This window comes from Sus scrofa, chromosome 16 (genome assembly GCF_054392235.1).
Source record: "Sus scrofa isolate SSC_HxYL_T2T_F1_AM1 chromosome 16, Sscrofa_HxYL_maternal_Yorkshire_Landrace_v2.0, whole genome shotgun sequence".
Classification (NCBI taxonomy): Eukaryota; Metazoa; Chordata; class Mammalia; order Artiodactyla; family Suidae; genus Sus; species Sus scrofa.
In genome coordinates, this window is record NC_139398.1 from 55,448,596 (window position 1) to 55,465,820 (window position 17,225).

Below are 17,225 nucleotides of genomic sequence, written 5' to 3' on the forward strand. Positions count from 1 at the left end.
TGTGTAGTATATAATTTGTAGTTTCCACATCCAGAATGACAGGGCAACATAGGACATTGTCAAAATGGCCACAAAACTACAAGAATTGTGGGTCACACCATCTGGAGAAGTACAAAGTGTGCTCTGTTGACGGGCCTGGGGGCAAAAATCAATCAACCTTGTGCTGGTCCTGAGGTCCGTGTGAGGGAAATGAGGTAAAAGTGAACAAGAGCAGCAGACTACAGCCCCAGGTGGGAAGCTAGAGCCCCCGGAAGAAAAGCCATTCATGTCCCTCAGTAATTCTCAGTAACTATTTACATTTTGTAATTGTTTCTTGTGATCATTATTAATAAGAATGGAAGAACACTGATACAAAGCCTATCAGATTGAGCCTATATAATTAAAAACTTCATTAGTAAAAGACAAGCCTAATTTAAATCAATTTAATGTTGAGTATTCAGAAATTGTCTTTACTGATCTAAGTTCTCTTATCTCTTCATTTATTAGATCACTTAAATTTATTTTAATTTAGTATAATATATACTTTGTAGTAATTAATTTATGTGCTGTTATGACTATAAGTCATAACCAACACTACTGCTATTTGAATTATAAACTCAACAAAGCAAAAAAGATAAAATTTTGTATTTGGAAAGAAGTGGGACTTTAAAAACAAGGTTTTTTTAAAATTACTAATAACATAAGAGAAACTAACAAAAGTAGAAATTCAGAAAACTTCTAATTAGAGAATTAAATCTATATTGGGCAGTTATGCCATTTTACAGATGGTCACACTGTACTCAAAATGTTCGATCAGCCCTCCATATCCACAGGTTCCCCATCCACAGATTCAGCAAAACTTGGGTGGAAAGCATTAAGAAAAAAAAATTCCAGAAAGTTCCAAAAAGCAAAACTTGAATTTGCTGCACACCAGCAACTATTTACATAGCATTTACATTGTATTAGATATTATAAGTCATCTAGAGATGACTTAAAGTATACTGGAAGGTGTGCAGGGAGTATATATATAAATGTATGTATGTGTGTACATACACACACACACACACACACACACACACACTGTATCATTATATATAAGGGACTTCAGCATCCTTGGATTTTAGTGTAGGCATTGGTGGGCCTAGAACCAATTTCCCACATATACAGAGGGACAACTGTAAATAATTTCAAAGTGATTATTAGGTTGTAATGAAATATATCTGCAATGATTATGTGCTACAAAGAGAAAGTACCCATAGCAGTATATATAGAGAACAAACAACATTGGATTGTCAGAAAATCTGGTTTCTGATATCCCCAGTTTAGCATAATCATTTAACCTCTCTGAACCTCAGTGTTTTTGAACTGTACTACAAGCAAGTTATTACTGTCTAAGAACTTCTTAGTAATAATATTTTGTCTTGTGAGTCTGGACATATTACTTTTGTACTAAATTTAAAAATTAAGATTAAGCAGCCAGCAGAATATGAATATACAGGACCCCCTAGATGAGAATTCATATATCCACTAACCAGCCCTTTTTGAAGTATTTGATGGAAAATACAACTGAAAATCAGCATTTTTTTGGTTTATATTCTAAAATGTAATTCAGTCTGAAAATGTGGATAAACTCAACTGTATTATTACCTTTACATACCTCAAATCAGCTAATAAAAAACACCCACAAAAGAAAATATTCTTTATTGCTTTATTTTGAGAAATACTTTTAGCCTCAAAATAACCTGAAGAGCTTAGGCTAGGATGAACAGAGAAAGAAAAAAAAAAAATCTGTGTAAGTGTAGATAATTCCACTTAATAGTCAGTGTTGAAGCATACTTCTGTGTTCAGTGTTCAGTGTTTAAACCTATTTCATGTAGTCCCTAAATTATTTAACCACTTTTGCCTAATTTTCATGACACTATAGTCTTATTTTGACCACCAGATGGAGCCAGCATTGTTTGATTTGTAGAATTTAAAATATGCTAAAAGTAAAAACTGGTCAAATGAAATTAATTAATGATAGATTTCTTACTTTAACTCATGGTACAGAAAACAATTAAACTTTTAGCCCAGTCTTTGCCTAAATTTCTGCCTAATCTTCATAAATGTGCATATGGATATGTTTATTAAATAATCTCTTTATTGTGAATGTCTTTATTTTAGCAGTTTCATTGAGTAGAGAAACCAATTTTCTTCTTATTTGCTTTTTAAAGATATCAACTAGGCATTTTCAGTTATCTTTAAAACAAAATTAGTACAGATTCAACCTCTGGTCACTCAGTAGATATTATGGATTATAATTGTGAATATATTACATGTAGGCTTTCATTTTAATGTCACAAAATAATCCCACTGTTATCATTTCTATAGTGGATTTTTTCTTTTTTCTTTTTTGTCTTTTTGTCTTTTTAGGGCCATACCCTGGGCATTTGGAGGTTCCCAGTCTAGGAGTCTAATTGGAGCTGTAACTGCTGGCCTACCCCAGAGCCACAGCAACGCCAGATCCGAGCCGAGTCTGTGACCTACACCACAGTTCATGGCAACACCAGATCCTTGACCCACTGATTGAGACCAGGGATCTGAACTCGCATCCTCATGGATGTTAGTTGGGTTCGTTAACTGCTGAGCCATGACGGGAACTCCTACAGTGGATTTTCTTGATAAAACAAATCAAAACAGATTTTTTGACTAGGGTAGAGGATATATAGTTTTCCCCAGTAGCTCCTCAGGGAGCCTAAGTGAATAGCTGCAGCTTTTATAGGGATTCTAACCAGAAAACTCAGGGTTCTAGGGCCTTAATCGGGGTACTGTCTTCAAGTTAACTTCTGCTCCTCTTCATTTTTTTTTTTTAAAGAGCTCCTTGTTTGATTTTTTTTTAATTTTTTATTTTTTATCTTTTATTTATGTGTATATTTTTTTTCTATTGTACAGCGTGGTGACCTAGTTACACTTATATGTATACATTCCTTTTTGTGACATTACATGTTCCATCATAAGTGACTAGACAGAGTTCCCAATGCTACACAGCAGGATTCCGTCGTCAATCCATCCCAAAGGCAACATTCTGCATCCATTTACCCCAAAGTTCCAGTCCCTCCCACTCCCTCCCCCTCCCACTTGGCAACCACAGTCTATTCTCCAAGTCCATGATTTTCTTTTCTGTGGAAAGATTTCTTTGCTTCTATTTAATGTGTCAGAAATAAATTGGTGCCTTACAACTCAACTTAATTAGGAGTTCCCATTGTGGCGCAGCAGAAATGAATCCGACTAGGAACCATGAGGTTGCGGGTTCATTCTATCCCTGGCCTCGCTCAGTGGTTTAAGGATACGGCGTTGCTGTGAGGTGTAGTGTAAGTCGCAGATGCAGCTCAGATCTGGCATTGCTGTGGCTGTGGCTGTGGCATAGACTGGCAGCTATAGCTCCAATTAAACCCCTAGCCTGGGAACATCCATATTGCTGCGGGTGCTGCCCTAAAAGACAGAAAAAAAAAAAAAGACAACTCAACTAAATTAGGCAGCTATCTATTAAAAAAGAATTTGTATGCTAGGAGCCTTACCATCCAGCAAGATCAATAAGACAACCATGGACACTGTGGTAATTTAAGATCTAAAAGTGTTCAGTCTGTTCATTTGTCCATTCAGCTAGTATTTATTGAGTACATACTATACACAAGTGCTCACAAATAGGGCACTGTTCCTGCCATGTGAGTTTGTAGACAAGGGGGGCAATACAAAGAGGCAGTTATGATCTAGTGTGTTTAGGTGCTACAAAGTGTTTAAAAATTCAAATGAGGGAAATATATGATTAATTAAGGAGAATGAGGAAAATCCATAAAAGATTCCTTTTTTTAAAGAGGTTTTATTTTTTTAACTTTTTTGTTTTTTTTTTTTTTTTTTTTTTTTTTTGCTTTTTTAGGGCCACATCCACAGCATATGGGGGTTCCTTGGCTAGGGGTTGAATCAGAGCTGCAGCTGCTGCCCTCACCAAGCCACAGCAACACAGGATCCTTAACCCACTGAGTAAGGCAAGGGATAGAATCTACATCCTCATGGATGCTAGTCAGATTCTTGACCCCTGAGCCATGACGGGAACTCCCATAAAGGATTCTTTCTAGGTGGAAATTATCTTCATTAACCTGCTGTTTGGTATGCTGCACTTCCCATTTATTATGATCTGGAAGGAATTCAAGACTTTTTTGGTAGGACTTTATTTCATCAGGACACATACAGTATGGTATCCTGATTCCTTTTCATGTCAAATTGGAATAATTCCTTCTAAGTTTTCTTGTGTTTCAGACATGAAGAAGAAATAACCAAGCTGCTTAAGAGCTTGTATTTCAGAGCTACACTGTATTTTTTTATTCCCATGTTCGTAATCCCTGAGATAAGTTATTTAACCTCTTACTGCCCTGGTTTCCTTATCAGCAAAATGGGGTTAATAATATGCCTTTCTCAAGGTTGTCGATTATGAGAATTAAATATGCAACTCAAGGTACTAGTATCTGGCACATGGTGAATACTCGAAATGTTAGCTATTATGTTACATATTTTCAAGTCTGGTACTTTTCCTGGGATTAATTTAAGATCTGTTATATATAAAATTTGATAGGAGTTCCCGTCGTGGCGCAGTGGTTAACGAATCCGACTAGGAACCATGAGGTTGCGGGTTCGGTCCCTGCCCTTGCTCAGTGGGTTAACGATCCGGCGTTGCTGTGAGCTGTGGTGTAGGTTGCAGACGCGGCTCAGATCCCTCGTTGCTGTGGCTCTGGTGTAGGCCAGTGGCTACAGCTCTGATTCGACCCCTAGCCTGGGAACCTCAATATGCCAGGGGAGCAGCCCAAAGAAATAGCAAAATAGACAAAAAAAAAAAAAATTTGATAAAAACATGCTTTGTAGCTTCCAGAAAGTATGATGAAATATAACTAGATGCCAATAGCTTTGATATTTTTCTATGTCCATTAAAGCCAACCCCTTTTGTTTTCAAATGTTAATATTATCATTAACATATCACCTTTATTTATATGTTTGTATTTATTATGGGAATTTTTCAAAAATTTCCTTAATAGTGGATCTAAAGCTATTTAAAATCTTTTATACTCAGTTTCTGATACATAATAATCACTTAACTTTTTTAAAAAGGAATGAATATGTGGCTACTTGAATTTTTGTTTTTTTGTTTTTTTGGTCTTTTTAGGGCTGCACATGCAGCATATGGAGGTTCTCAGACTAGGGGTTGAATCCGAGCCACATCTGCCAGCCTACACCACAGCCACAGTAACGCAGGATCCGAGCTGCGTCTATGACCTACACTACAGCTCAAGGCAATGCTGGATCCTTAAACTACTCAGCGAGGCTAGAGATTGAACCACATCCTCATGGATCCTAGTCGTGTTCATTACTGCTGAGCCTCAACAGGAACTCCTGTGCAGCTACTTGGAGGTTTTTAGCTACTTGAGCTCCAGTACTGAGAAAGTAGAGGGTATAAGCCCTTTTATCTATAAAATGAGATTTGTAGACGAATACTATTGGTTCATTAGCTAAAGTCACCAGTAAATGTGTAGTCATCTCCCCTTTATGCTCAGAACAAAAAGGTTTGTAATGAAGAGAATCAAGTGGAGCAAGGATTATGTTTCTGACTAGCTCTTAGGGAAGGGTTAGAGGCATCTTTTACAACACACAGGGGGAAACGTGTAGTATTTAACCTTTAGTCTTACTACAGAACATCACCTAAACTAAGGGTCAGAACACAAGTTTTAGCCCAGGTTCTGCAACTAATCCACATGTGGATACTAGCGAAGTTATGGTGCTCTAGTAGAAAAGTGATGGTTAGACATTCTCATCCTCAAACTCTTTCATATTACCTAATTTTATCTCAGAGATCACTGTTATTTTAATTTTTTTTATTCTAGTGCCATAACATAGGTAAGCTTTAAACCTTCTAGGTGACTAGTATTCTACCCAAGAATCAGCAACGTAATGCTTATAATCAGTAGCTTGAATTCCTGTTTCTACATGTCCATTTTATCCTTTAAATTATTTTCTAGAATGAAAAGCCTGTATCATATATGTTTTTGATAGTGTTCATAGCACTTCTTCAAGTGCCAGGCATAAGATGAACACTTAACTAAATTTTATTTTCTCAACTGAAGTTTTATTTGAAGACAGTAGTGTGCAGTGTGGGATTTTAGTTTCATAGAGAGTTGAATTCATGTTTGAACTTTAGTATATTCTAATTGTGGTCCTCTCCAGTTTCCTTAAATGTAAAATAGGTTTATAGATACTTTCTTCATGTGTAGTCAAAGAACCTTAGCATGGTGCCTAACATGCAGTATTTAGTAAATATCCTGGCTTTTTTAGCCCACTTTCAATCCCATTTATTTTGCATATATTTTATAGAAATTTCAGTTACTGACAAATAGTTATCATACTGCATCATTATTTATGAATTATCCAGCATATATTGAGATTTTTAAGAAAAGTAGTAGAGCACATTGTACAAAGAAACTGATTTTTTTCAAACTCCTTTTATATTTTATTAGTTAGTTTTATGTCACTAAAATCATTCAGTCACTTATTCAGTTTTGGTTTGTTCAAGAGGGATTCAAGCACATGAGAAATGAATGTGTTACTTCCTGTCCTGGCAACATGGACTGAGTTAAGACAGAACTTCCTTCTTCTCCAAATATATGGAAATGCTGGATAAAATATGATCCAGCCCAATTTAAATACTTAGCTAAGCTTGAAAGAGACAGAGGTAAGGTGAGAGAGAGAGAGAAAGAGAGAGAAAGAGAAGGTAAGAAAGAAAGAAAAGAAAATTCCTATATACCAGAAATAAAGGGGAGGCATAACCAGAGCATTAAGTGGGCAAGCTCACACTATAGTTGCCCAGGGGGATACTGGAACCAGATGTAGACTCTAATAGCTAGAAGCTGGGGTTTTAATCTCACACTGGGACAAAGATATAGTCTTGGACATGAGAGGTAGAAACTAGAAAAACTGTCAACCTGGTCAAGAAGGCCACAAAGAAGATGGTCATGTTTCTGAACTATATGTGGAAGGGAAAAAAAAGCTTATAAAAAATCAAAACTCTAAACCTCTACCAGGCATGGCTATAAAGTCTTAATGCACACTACCTATATGGTACAGGAATTCTAAGCCAATAAATTAACTTGGGAAAAAAATGGCTGTGCACTAATAGAGCACATTAATTTTCTGGTATAAACAAATGCAAAAGCTCTCTGTAGGAACCTTTACACAACCCTGGGTGCCAAGGATTCCTACGGACCATGATGGAGCTACAGCTCTAGCTGTAGGTATACTCACAATCAAAAATTAGAAAATACATAGAGAAATGACCACTATAGGGAGAGAGTCAGAAAACATAACAGAAGGATCTTCAAGAATAATCTGAAAGATAAAACATAACAAATGTTTTAAATAAAGAGGTTTTAAACATATAAATATCATCATAAAAAACTAAGGCTATCAAAAAAAGCAAGTGAATTTGAAAAAGAACCAAATAGAATATCTAGAATTTTTAAATATAATTATTAAAATCAATGACTCAGTTTCTATCTTAAAAACTGATTAGATACAACAAAACAGAGAATTAATAAACTGAAATACAAAGCTAAGGAAATTACTTATACTGTTGAGAAATAAAAACATGAAAAATGTGTTGTGAACATTTATAGTTTGATCACATTATAAAAAGATGTACTTTATACTGATATGATATACCCAGTGAGGAAATAGAAGAGTTGACCATATTTTTCACACAGTTAGGTTGGTGCAGCAGATGTCATTGCATTTGGCTGTGTGTACTATGTAGAAGTTAAGTGTTTGGGTTACAGTTTCCATGAAGTCCAGATGGAACCTTAGCAAACTTAATGCTGGTATCACAGATGTATATACTTAAAGACCAGCTGACCTCACAGTTGTTCTCAAGGTGCTTACCTGTTCATTTTGTAGAAATAAAAATAGGAGGAGAAGAAAGACTCCTAAAATCATACAATTAAAAATCTCAGAAGATCAAGAACTAGAGAAACCATTTTGAAATGATAAGCACAATCTCACAATCTAGCTAAGTATCCATCACCTACATAGTTATAATTTATATGTGTGTGCTGATTAACTTTTTCAGCAGATTTAAGTATATAATACAGTATTAACTATAGTCATCATGTTGTACATGAGAGCTCCAGAACTTATATATCCCACATAACTGAAACTTTGTACCTTTTAACCAACATCAAGATTGTGATATTAGGTAACCATAAAAAGACTACTTGTTCTTAGTTCACACTTATTTTTAACCAAATCTGTTGAACAAAATGGCTGTGTGATAATACATTAATTATGTTCCTAAAACTAGGTAATAAAGAGGCAAACAACAAAGCAAGGCTTGAGTAGAAAGATCACTGGTATTATTGATTACAACTGGCTTATCTTGATTTGCCAGTGAAAGATAAGAAGAGATAGGTTGTTCTTTAAGTCACAAATTTTCATTAATATGTATAAATGTAAGGTATCGTAAAATGTTAGTACTTTATTTTTTTGAGGGAAAACTGTATTCTGTGAACCCAGATATTAAATAATCTTTGTGTGGAATTATTGCAGGATCAAATCCATAGATTTTTTTTCTAATTTCTCACTTGGTAAAAAGTCTGCTTCTGGGTACCTGTTCAAACTGATTTTTTGTTAGATATATTTATATTTTATGATGCCATTAAATTGAAGGTTTTGTTATTATTTAATTGGGAAGTAAAAATCACACATAATTGGAAAATAAACCAATATTGAAAGATTATAAGGCAAGGGAATAATGTAAAATGGTATTGCTAATTTTTAGGTATATATTATTTATTTTAAAAGTGAGATATGTGATTTTATGGTAAAATAAGTACAAGTGAGAACAATTACGACAGTACAGTATATAATAAAGATGTTTATAAAATTGGTTGATAACTTAACTTCAGTCACTTTCTTATATTATCTTCTATCATGGTCTCTCTCAAGATGCTGGATATAGTTCCCTGTGCTGTATGGTAGAACCTCATTGCTTATCCATTCTAAATGTAATAGTTTACATCTATAATCCCAAACTCCCAGTCCATCCCACTCTCTCCCCTCTCCCTCTTGGCAACCACGAGTCTACTCTGTCTGTGAGTCTGTTTCTGTTTTGTAGATGGGTTTATTTGTGTCATATTTTAGATTCCACATTTAAATGATATCATAGGGTATTTGTCTTTCTCTTTCTGACTGACTTCACTTAGTATGAGAATCTCTAGTTGCACCCGTGTTGCTGCAAATGGCATTATTTCATTCTTTTTTATGGTTGAGTAGTATTCCATTGTATACATGTACCACATCTTCTTAATATATTCATCTGTCAGTGGATATTTCAAGTTGCTTCCATGCCTTGGCTAGTGTGCTACCATGAAGATAGGGGTGTATATATCTTTTTGAATTATAGTTTTGTCCAGATTGATGCCCAAGAGTGGAATTGCTGAATCATATGGTAGTTCTATATTTTAGTTTTCTCAGGACACTCCATATCGTTTTCCATGGTTGTTATACCAGTTCACATTCCCATCAACAGGTAAGAGGGTTCCCTTTTCTCCACATCCTATTCAGCATTTTTTATACCATCAGTCACTTTCTAATCTAGGAAATCATGTGGAGCTTGTGGGATTTACTGGTTTGTGTGTTTTTTTATTTTTTTAATGGAGGAAAACCAATCCCAGTTTCTGACCTCCTCTTCAGTGATAGACACTCATAGATGTTAGTATGAATCCACAGAGTTCTGTTACTGTTTATCCTAAGAACACACTATTATTCTTCAGAGGAAATGGCTGCCCCAGATGGTGCTATTGCCGAATACAGAAGAGAAAAGCAAAAGTATGAAGCTTTGAGGAAGCAGCAGGCAAAGAAGGGAACTTCCCGGGAAGACCAGGTAATTTCATAAACCAAAATCCATATGCAATGCATTGCCTTTTAATTATCTTCACGTGTTGCTAATGAAGCCACATTTGATTATACATGAGGGGAAACATTACCTTTTAAAAATGAAAAAGGTATTTATATAGGGTGAGGTAAAAGAACGCTGGCCATTCATGCAAAGATCCAGATGATAGAGTTCTTTCCAGACATCATAGGCATAAAGCCTAAAACTTTCAGGTTTCAACCTGGTACTCCCTTATCAAATACAGGAACCTGGTAAAGCCACATATTATCAGATATTTAGATAGTTTTTTTGGCCACGCCCTTGGCATGCAGAAATTCCTGGGCCAGGGATCAAACTCACACCACAGCAATGACCAAAGCCACAGCCATGACAATGCCAGATCCTTAACCCACTGTGCCACAAAGGAACTCCTTAGGTAGAACTTTTAACTCAGTGAATATTATGAGATGGAGAGGTGGTGATTATAATGATGAAGGGATCTCTTCTGGATCAGCATCTCACATGCTGCCCAGCCAGCTGCACTTGAAATTGTACACTGCCTGTAAAAAAAAAAAAAAGGCACTTGGCCTGCTAGTTGACTTCTACCATAAATAGTACTGTAAAACTCTGCTTACTGAAACTAATTTCTGAATCTTTAAGTAGTAATATAAGAAGATTGTCAGAAATCAAGAATAAAAAAGAGGAGTTCCCGTCGTGGCGCAGTGGTTAACGAATCCGACTAGGAACCATGAGGTTGCGGGTTCGGTCCCTGCCCTTGCTCAGTGGGTTAACGATCCGGCGTTGCCATGAGCTGTGGTGTAGGTTTCAGACGCGGCTCGGATGCCACGTTGCTGTGGCTCTGGCATAGGCTGGTGGCTACAGCTCCGATTAGACCCCTAGCCTGGGAACCTCCATATGCTGCGGGAGCGGCCCAAAGAAATAGCAAAAAGACAAAAAAAAAAAAAAAAAAAAAGAGGGAGTCCTCCCCGTGGCTCAGCAGTTAACAAACCCAGCTAGTATCCATGAGGACGTGGGTTTGATTCCTGGCATCACTCAGTGGGTTAAGGATCTGGCATTGCTGGGAGCTGTGGTGTAGGTCGCAGACATGGCTTGGATCCTGCATTGCTGTGGCTGTGGTATAGGCTGGCAGCTGCAGCTCTTATTTGACCCCTGGCCTGGGAACTTCTATCTGCCACAGAGGTGGCCCTAAAAAGACAAACAAACAAACAAACAAAAAAGAATAAAAAAAGGTAGGAAGCTAGCTCAACAATTTGAGAGTCAACCGTACGTGCCATGTAACACTTAGCATTTGATAAAATGAATCTCTTGAGCAGCCTTTTGTACTGAAATGCCAGGGGGCAATCCAAGATTACTTATATTTGGTGCTGCTATGTATATATATGAGAACATGCTTTTTTAGGCATATACATAAACAGGCAAAATAAAAGTGAATTAAAAAGCCCAAGCCTGTTAATCTAATCAGAAACTATATTATAAATGACACCTAATCACTGGTAAAGAAGATCATGCATCAGTGCTTAGTGTGAAAATAATCATAGGGAAAATTAAACAAGAATTCAGTATAGGAAATTGTAATTACAGAGAATTAACTTATGCATAATTTTCCAAAGAAATTGGCATATCAAATGAAATTAAGAAAAATGGCATTTTAACTTTTTTTCATGGAGTTACAAAGTCCTCTGAATAGCAGCTGTGGTAGTGAATATACTACCAAAGATGTTAAGAATCACCCTTATTCCTGCATTCCTCTTTCTTCCCTCCTAGCAAATAATCATAAAGAACCTCCCATATCCTAATCACTGTATTTGGTGGTAAACAAGGTAGAAACATCCCTCTCCTCTCTGAGCCAACAGGAAAAAGAGGCAGTTAAACAAGTAACACCAATAAAAGGGAGTGAGCATTATGACGGGTTAGGCTTAGGAAAGTATGTAAATGTACAAACAGTAGGACCTAACATGGCATAAGAATCTGGGAAGGCCTCCCTGAGGAAATGACTTCTCAGCTGAGCTTTGAGGGTTGAATAGGAGATACATGACTAGACAAAAGGAACAATATATTAGAAGTCTCTGACCTCTTTGCAAAGAACTAAAAGATACTAAGTATGACTGGAACTTAAACTAAAAGAAAAAGATGAGGCTAGAGAGGTAAACAGGAGCCAGTTCACACAAGATATTTTTGAGCCATATTAAGAAGTTTAGCTTTACCCTAAAAGCAGTGGAAAATCATCAAAAGAAAGAGATGATATGATCTCACTTGCAGTTTGGGAAGATCCCTCCAACCTGGCTATAGTATGGAGGGTAGACTGGACCCAGGGCAGGACAGGAGACATGGAGACCACTGGAGAGACTTTTATGTGTAGCTAGGCATGCACAAAGTCTGCCAAGGCAGGCCCCTTCAAAAACCGCTTCTTCATGCTGAGAAGGCTCACTCTGTTGGTGGTTGCTGTTGGTGGTTGGCCCTTCATCCCTTCAGCAAAAAGCTAGAAGACTAATTCTCCAGGAATGCCACATAGAACTGCTTCCATGCCAACCCCATCTTCTTCTACCTATATTGTGCCCCATTATTTTTGTGGTCTTTGCTTCTCTGCCTAGTGTCCTCTCTTGCCTTTAGAATGTGGCTAGAGAGAGTCCAATCTTGAATATAGGAGATGTTAAGAAAAGCCAAGAGGATGTTTTCTTCATCATAGTCTCAGTCCTCCTTCTTTGAGCAAATGCCAGTAGCGCATTAATTGCCTCTAAAAAACACACTGTCTCACCACTTTCAACTCCCAAAAATAAGATCTAGATCTAGCATAATTTTCTAGCAAATTGTAAAATTTCATTCCACCAAGAAATTTCCTTTGTTTTCATTTTTCATTATGCCCTGAAAAAAGACATTTCCAATATGTGAAAGTCTACCATCAAGAATTGACAAGGGAGTTCCCACTATGGCGCAGTGGGTTAGTGGTCCGACGTGTCTTGGCAGAGGCACAGGTTCAACCCTAGCCTGGCACAGTGGCTTAAGGATCCAGTATTGCTGGAGCTGTGGCACAGGTCACAGCTCTAGCTTAGATTCCATCCCTGGCCAGGGAACTTCCACATGCCATGGGAGTGGCCAAAAAAGAAAAAAAAAATTAATGGGGTTTGCTTTTAAGTGGTAGATAGATAGACAGGTGTGAAGATGGGTATTTATGAGATATATAGATACATACATACGCATATACACACACAGAAACACATAAGAAGCCTTGAAGAATATATACCAAATGTCCACAGTGGTTATTCTTAGGATAATAGTTATTTTTGTTTTGCTTTTCTTTATTTTCTAATATTTCTACCATAATCTCTTATTATAAAGCAAATACAATAAAGTTTGTAAGCAAAAGAGTTTTTAATGAATGAGGTTTTAATACAAAGGATGTTTTTTCATCTTTAACATTGTTTGAAGAGCTGAGTCCTATAATTATTACTCTAGAAACATAAAACAGCTAAACCCTTAACACACTAGCAGCCTTCAGAATGCATATGATGATATTCTATAGGGATTAATAGCTTTTCCTTAAAACTTATCTCATTCAGCAACTATAGTAATCTGTATATCTTTAACTCTTGCCTGTGTGGACATTAAATTTTGCAGAATCATATAAGGCACTTTTTTTTTTTTTTTTGGCTTTTTAGGGCCATACCCTGAGGGATATGGAAATTTCCAGGCTAGGGATCGAATTGGAGCTACAGTTTCTGGCCTGTAGCACAGCCGCAGCAACACAAGATCCAAGCCCATGCAACTGCAGCCTACACCACAGCACAAGGCAACACCAGATCCTTAACTGAGCAAGGCCAGGGATTGAACCCACATCCTCATGTTGAGCTCATTACCACTGAGCCACAATGGGAACTTCCATAAAGCACTTTTCACTATCTTTTTTTTAGCAATAACGCCTTTGTTTCTTGTAGTTATTTTGGCACCACCTGTCTTTATTGAGCTTGGGTTCTAGACCACTAAAACCTACTTAGCTTTTTCATGAACTGTGGTCTGAATGATATCTCCTAAATACACTCTGGATCCTCCAAGTTAGTATGACTCTTTATTGTATCTGTTATTCATATATTGAACTGTCACACATCTTTTTCCTTACAAAATATAAGTACAGTTGGCCCTTAAACAACACAGCTTTGAATTTTGTGTCCACTTATAGACAAATTTCTTTCAATAAATGGGTACTGTAGTTGTAGACTAACCATGGTTGGTTGCATAACCACAGATGCAGAAGGGAGGGGTGGCTATAAAGTTACAGGTGGATTTTCAACTGCTCAGAGGATTGGTGCCCCTAACCTTTATGTTGTTTAAGGATCAACTATATTTTAGTACTGAATTCAGTGTACCAGTACCTTAATTAGAAACTGATTTTTTAGACTGGTAGTCCTTTATCCCATTTCACAGTTACAAACTTTTTAAAACTATGGAAAATAAAAAACAAAATTCTAATTTCTGATTTTCTGCTCAAATTCTGGAGCAAACTGTTATATAGCCAGGAAACACTGTGATTAAAATTTGAGGCACTTATTTCCTCTTACCCACAAAGGGTATGCAAACAAACAAAAAATCAGAGGAATGGTCTCTTTAAAAAAAAAAAAAAAATACTCAATATGATATTTATATCCTACTTCTTTTACTTAACAATAGAATATAATACTTCTGTATATAATTTTTAATAGTAATGTAATAGCATATTCATTGCTTTTTACCAAATTTATCTAGTTCCTGGACATTTAACATATTTCTATTTTTCACTTGTATGAATATTACTGCAGTGAACATCTTTTGCATCAGTCATTTTCAGCATTTCAGACTGTTTTTCTACATGTATTTCCAGGATTGGAATTATACAATCAAAGGAAATGATTTTTTTTTTTTTTTTTTTTTTTTTTTGTCTTTTTAGGGCCGCACCTACAACATATGGAGATTCCCAGGCTAGAGGTCCATTCGGAGCTGTAGCTACCAGCCTACACCACAGCCACAGCAAAGTGGGATTCAAGTCACATCTGCAACTTACACCACAGCTTACAGCAATGCCAGATCCTTAACCCACTGAGCAAGGCCAGGGATCGAACCTGTAAACCTGTGTCCTCATGGATGCTAGTCATATTCATTTCCACTGAACCATGAAGGGAACTCTCGGAAATGATCATTTTAAAGTTCCTGGTATATATAAACAGCTTCCCAAAGATATCACTCCCATTTACCCATCTTTCAAGAATTAATGTGTTCATTAATTTCAACTTCCCCAGCAATGACATTTTGCCTTTTTTGAAATTTGTTAATGAAAAATACTATTTGTTGTTGGCGTTTTGTTTTTGATTTCCCATATCTTAGTGAAGTACTTCCCTATCTTCTGGACTCTAAAAACTTAGCTCTTAGTAAGCATGCATTTTAAAGTTTAAACATCCTCTATATAAACAAATTTATGTTCCCCAAATCAGAAAATAGTTACATATTCCTGAGGGAAAATGTCAGTGCAAATGCAAACAGGGCAGTGTCAAGGTTTGTGACTGTCAATCACTGCTGCAGTTTGAAGGTGGTTTTGTTACTTTCATTTAAAATTAAAAATTTAAGTGTTTTACATCCTGGTAGGGTATTTTCTTTTCTACCAAATGTAAGTGTCTCTTCTGAAATTATATTTGTCCTTATCAGAAAACTTAGTAATCCATTTGTTATTTCAGACCCTTGCATTGCTGAACCAGTTTAAATCTAAACTCACTCAAGCAATTGCTGAAACTCCTGAAAATGACATTTCTGAAACTGAAGTAGAAGATGATGAAGGATGGTAAGGCCTTTGATTTCTTGATATTAACCACAAGCAAATGGGTTCAGAGTGGAGATACTATTAGGACATTTCTACTATATCCTCTTCCTTTTTTTTTTTTTTCTTTAGAATTTACCTTCAGCTATACACTCATCATTATAGGGCCTCAGCTCCCTTTCACTTCATTTCAGTTGAGTAAGCATTTATTGAGAGCTTGGTGTATTTCCACTATTGTGCTACCCAGTGGAAAATACACAGGAAACATATGACACTATCCCCACCCTAAATGACTTTCTAATATTTCTATTACTGTAGAAAAGATAAAGCTCTCTTTAAATAGCTAGAAAACAGCCTTAAAAGATTCTGAATCAGGAGTTCCCACTGTGGCACCACAAGATTGTCAGCATCTTGAGAGTGCTGGACGAAGGTTTGATCCCAAGCACAGCACAGCTGGTTAAGGATCCAGCGTCGACACAGCTTAGGTCACAACTACAGCTCTGATCTGATCCCTGGCCTGGGGAACTCCATATGCCACGGGGCAGCCAAAAAAAAGAGAAAGATTCTAAATCATTATTTGTACTTTCCCACAAACATTTTAGAACTCACTAATCTGTTTCATAATTATACTAGGTTCCTCTTTAGATTTATGACCTACAGGATCCTACATAGTTAACCTACAGCAATACATACATAGTCAACTTATTTTTATCTTTGGATATTTTTCAACTTTTTAAGACGCTGATAAGAAATAAAGGGATTAATGACTTGTATGTGTCCTGTGCTTAGCACTTTATCCTATACTGGCAAAAAGGGAAGAAAAAGAAAAAAAAAAAAAAAAAACTAAGAATGTGCTTTTGTCTTATCACACTCCTCTGTCCTCCAATTGACTTCACATGTAGTATATTAGGCCTCCCCACACCTAACTGCCTCCACCTCCCACTACACCCTGGCTCAGGCACATTGCTGCAAGCAAGCCAGTGGGTCACCCCCCACACATGACTCACCCTCTGGAGCCTCTGAACTGTCACATGTGCCATTACCCCAACCCAGAATCATAGCCTCACTTCTCTCTGCCAAACAGCATCTCGCCCCTATTTCAAAACTCTGTTTAACACTCCCATCCTCCAGGAAACCAGTCAGCAAGATTTGTTGAACACTCACAAATCTAGAGGGTGGAGGAAAGAGGGCTGGAACACACATTAAAAAAGACATAAAAACACTTATTAAGCAAACATTTAAGCAAATAAGACATTGAAACTATATATAATTTTAATCAAAGGGGCTGGGGGATGATGATTTGAATGGGATGAATCCTACCTACGTAAGACCTCGAAAGTACTTGTGTATTTCTCCATATATAATTTCTGTATGATCTGGGTTATGATTTTGTAAAAACCCTAGGTCTCTTTTAATAGATTTCTGTTGCTTATGTGTATCTGTGTTTATACTTGAAGTTGCTTCAGGCAGAAGCTGGCTCCTCCCATAGCTTTTTGCCAA

General features: G+C 36.7%; 1 protein-coding gene across 1 annotated transcript in view; it reads left to right on the forward strand.

Annotated features, from left to right (window-relative positions):
* CWC27 (CWC27 spliceosome associated cyclophilin) overlaps positions 1-17,225 on the forward strand; it is a 246,333-nt gene that overhangs the window by 165,198 nt on the left and 63,910 nt on the right. Inside the window, 2 exon segments of the mRNA NM_001243923.1 lie at positions 9,825-9,934; positions 15,646-15,749. Of these exon segments, the coding sequence (NP_001230852.1) occupies positions 9,825-9,934; positions 15,646-15,749 (214 nt within the window).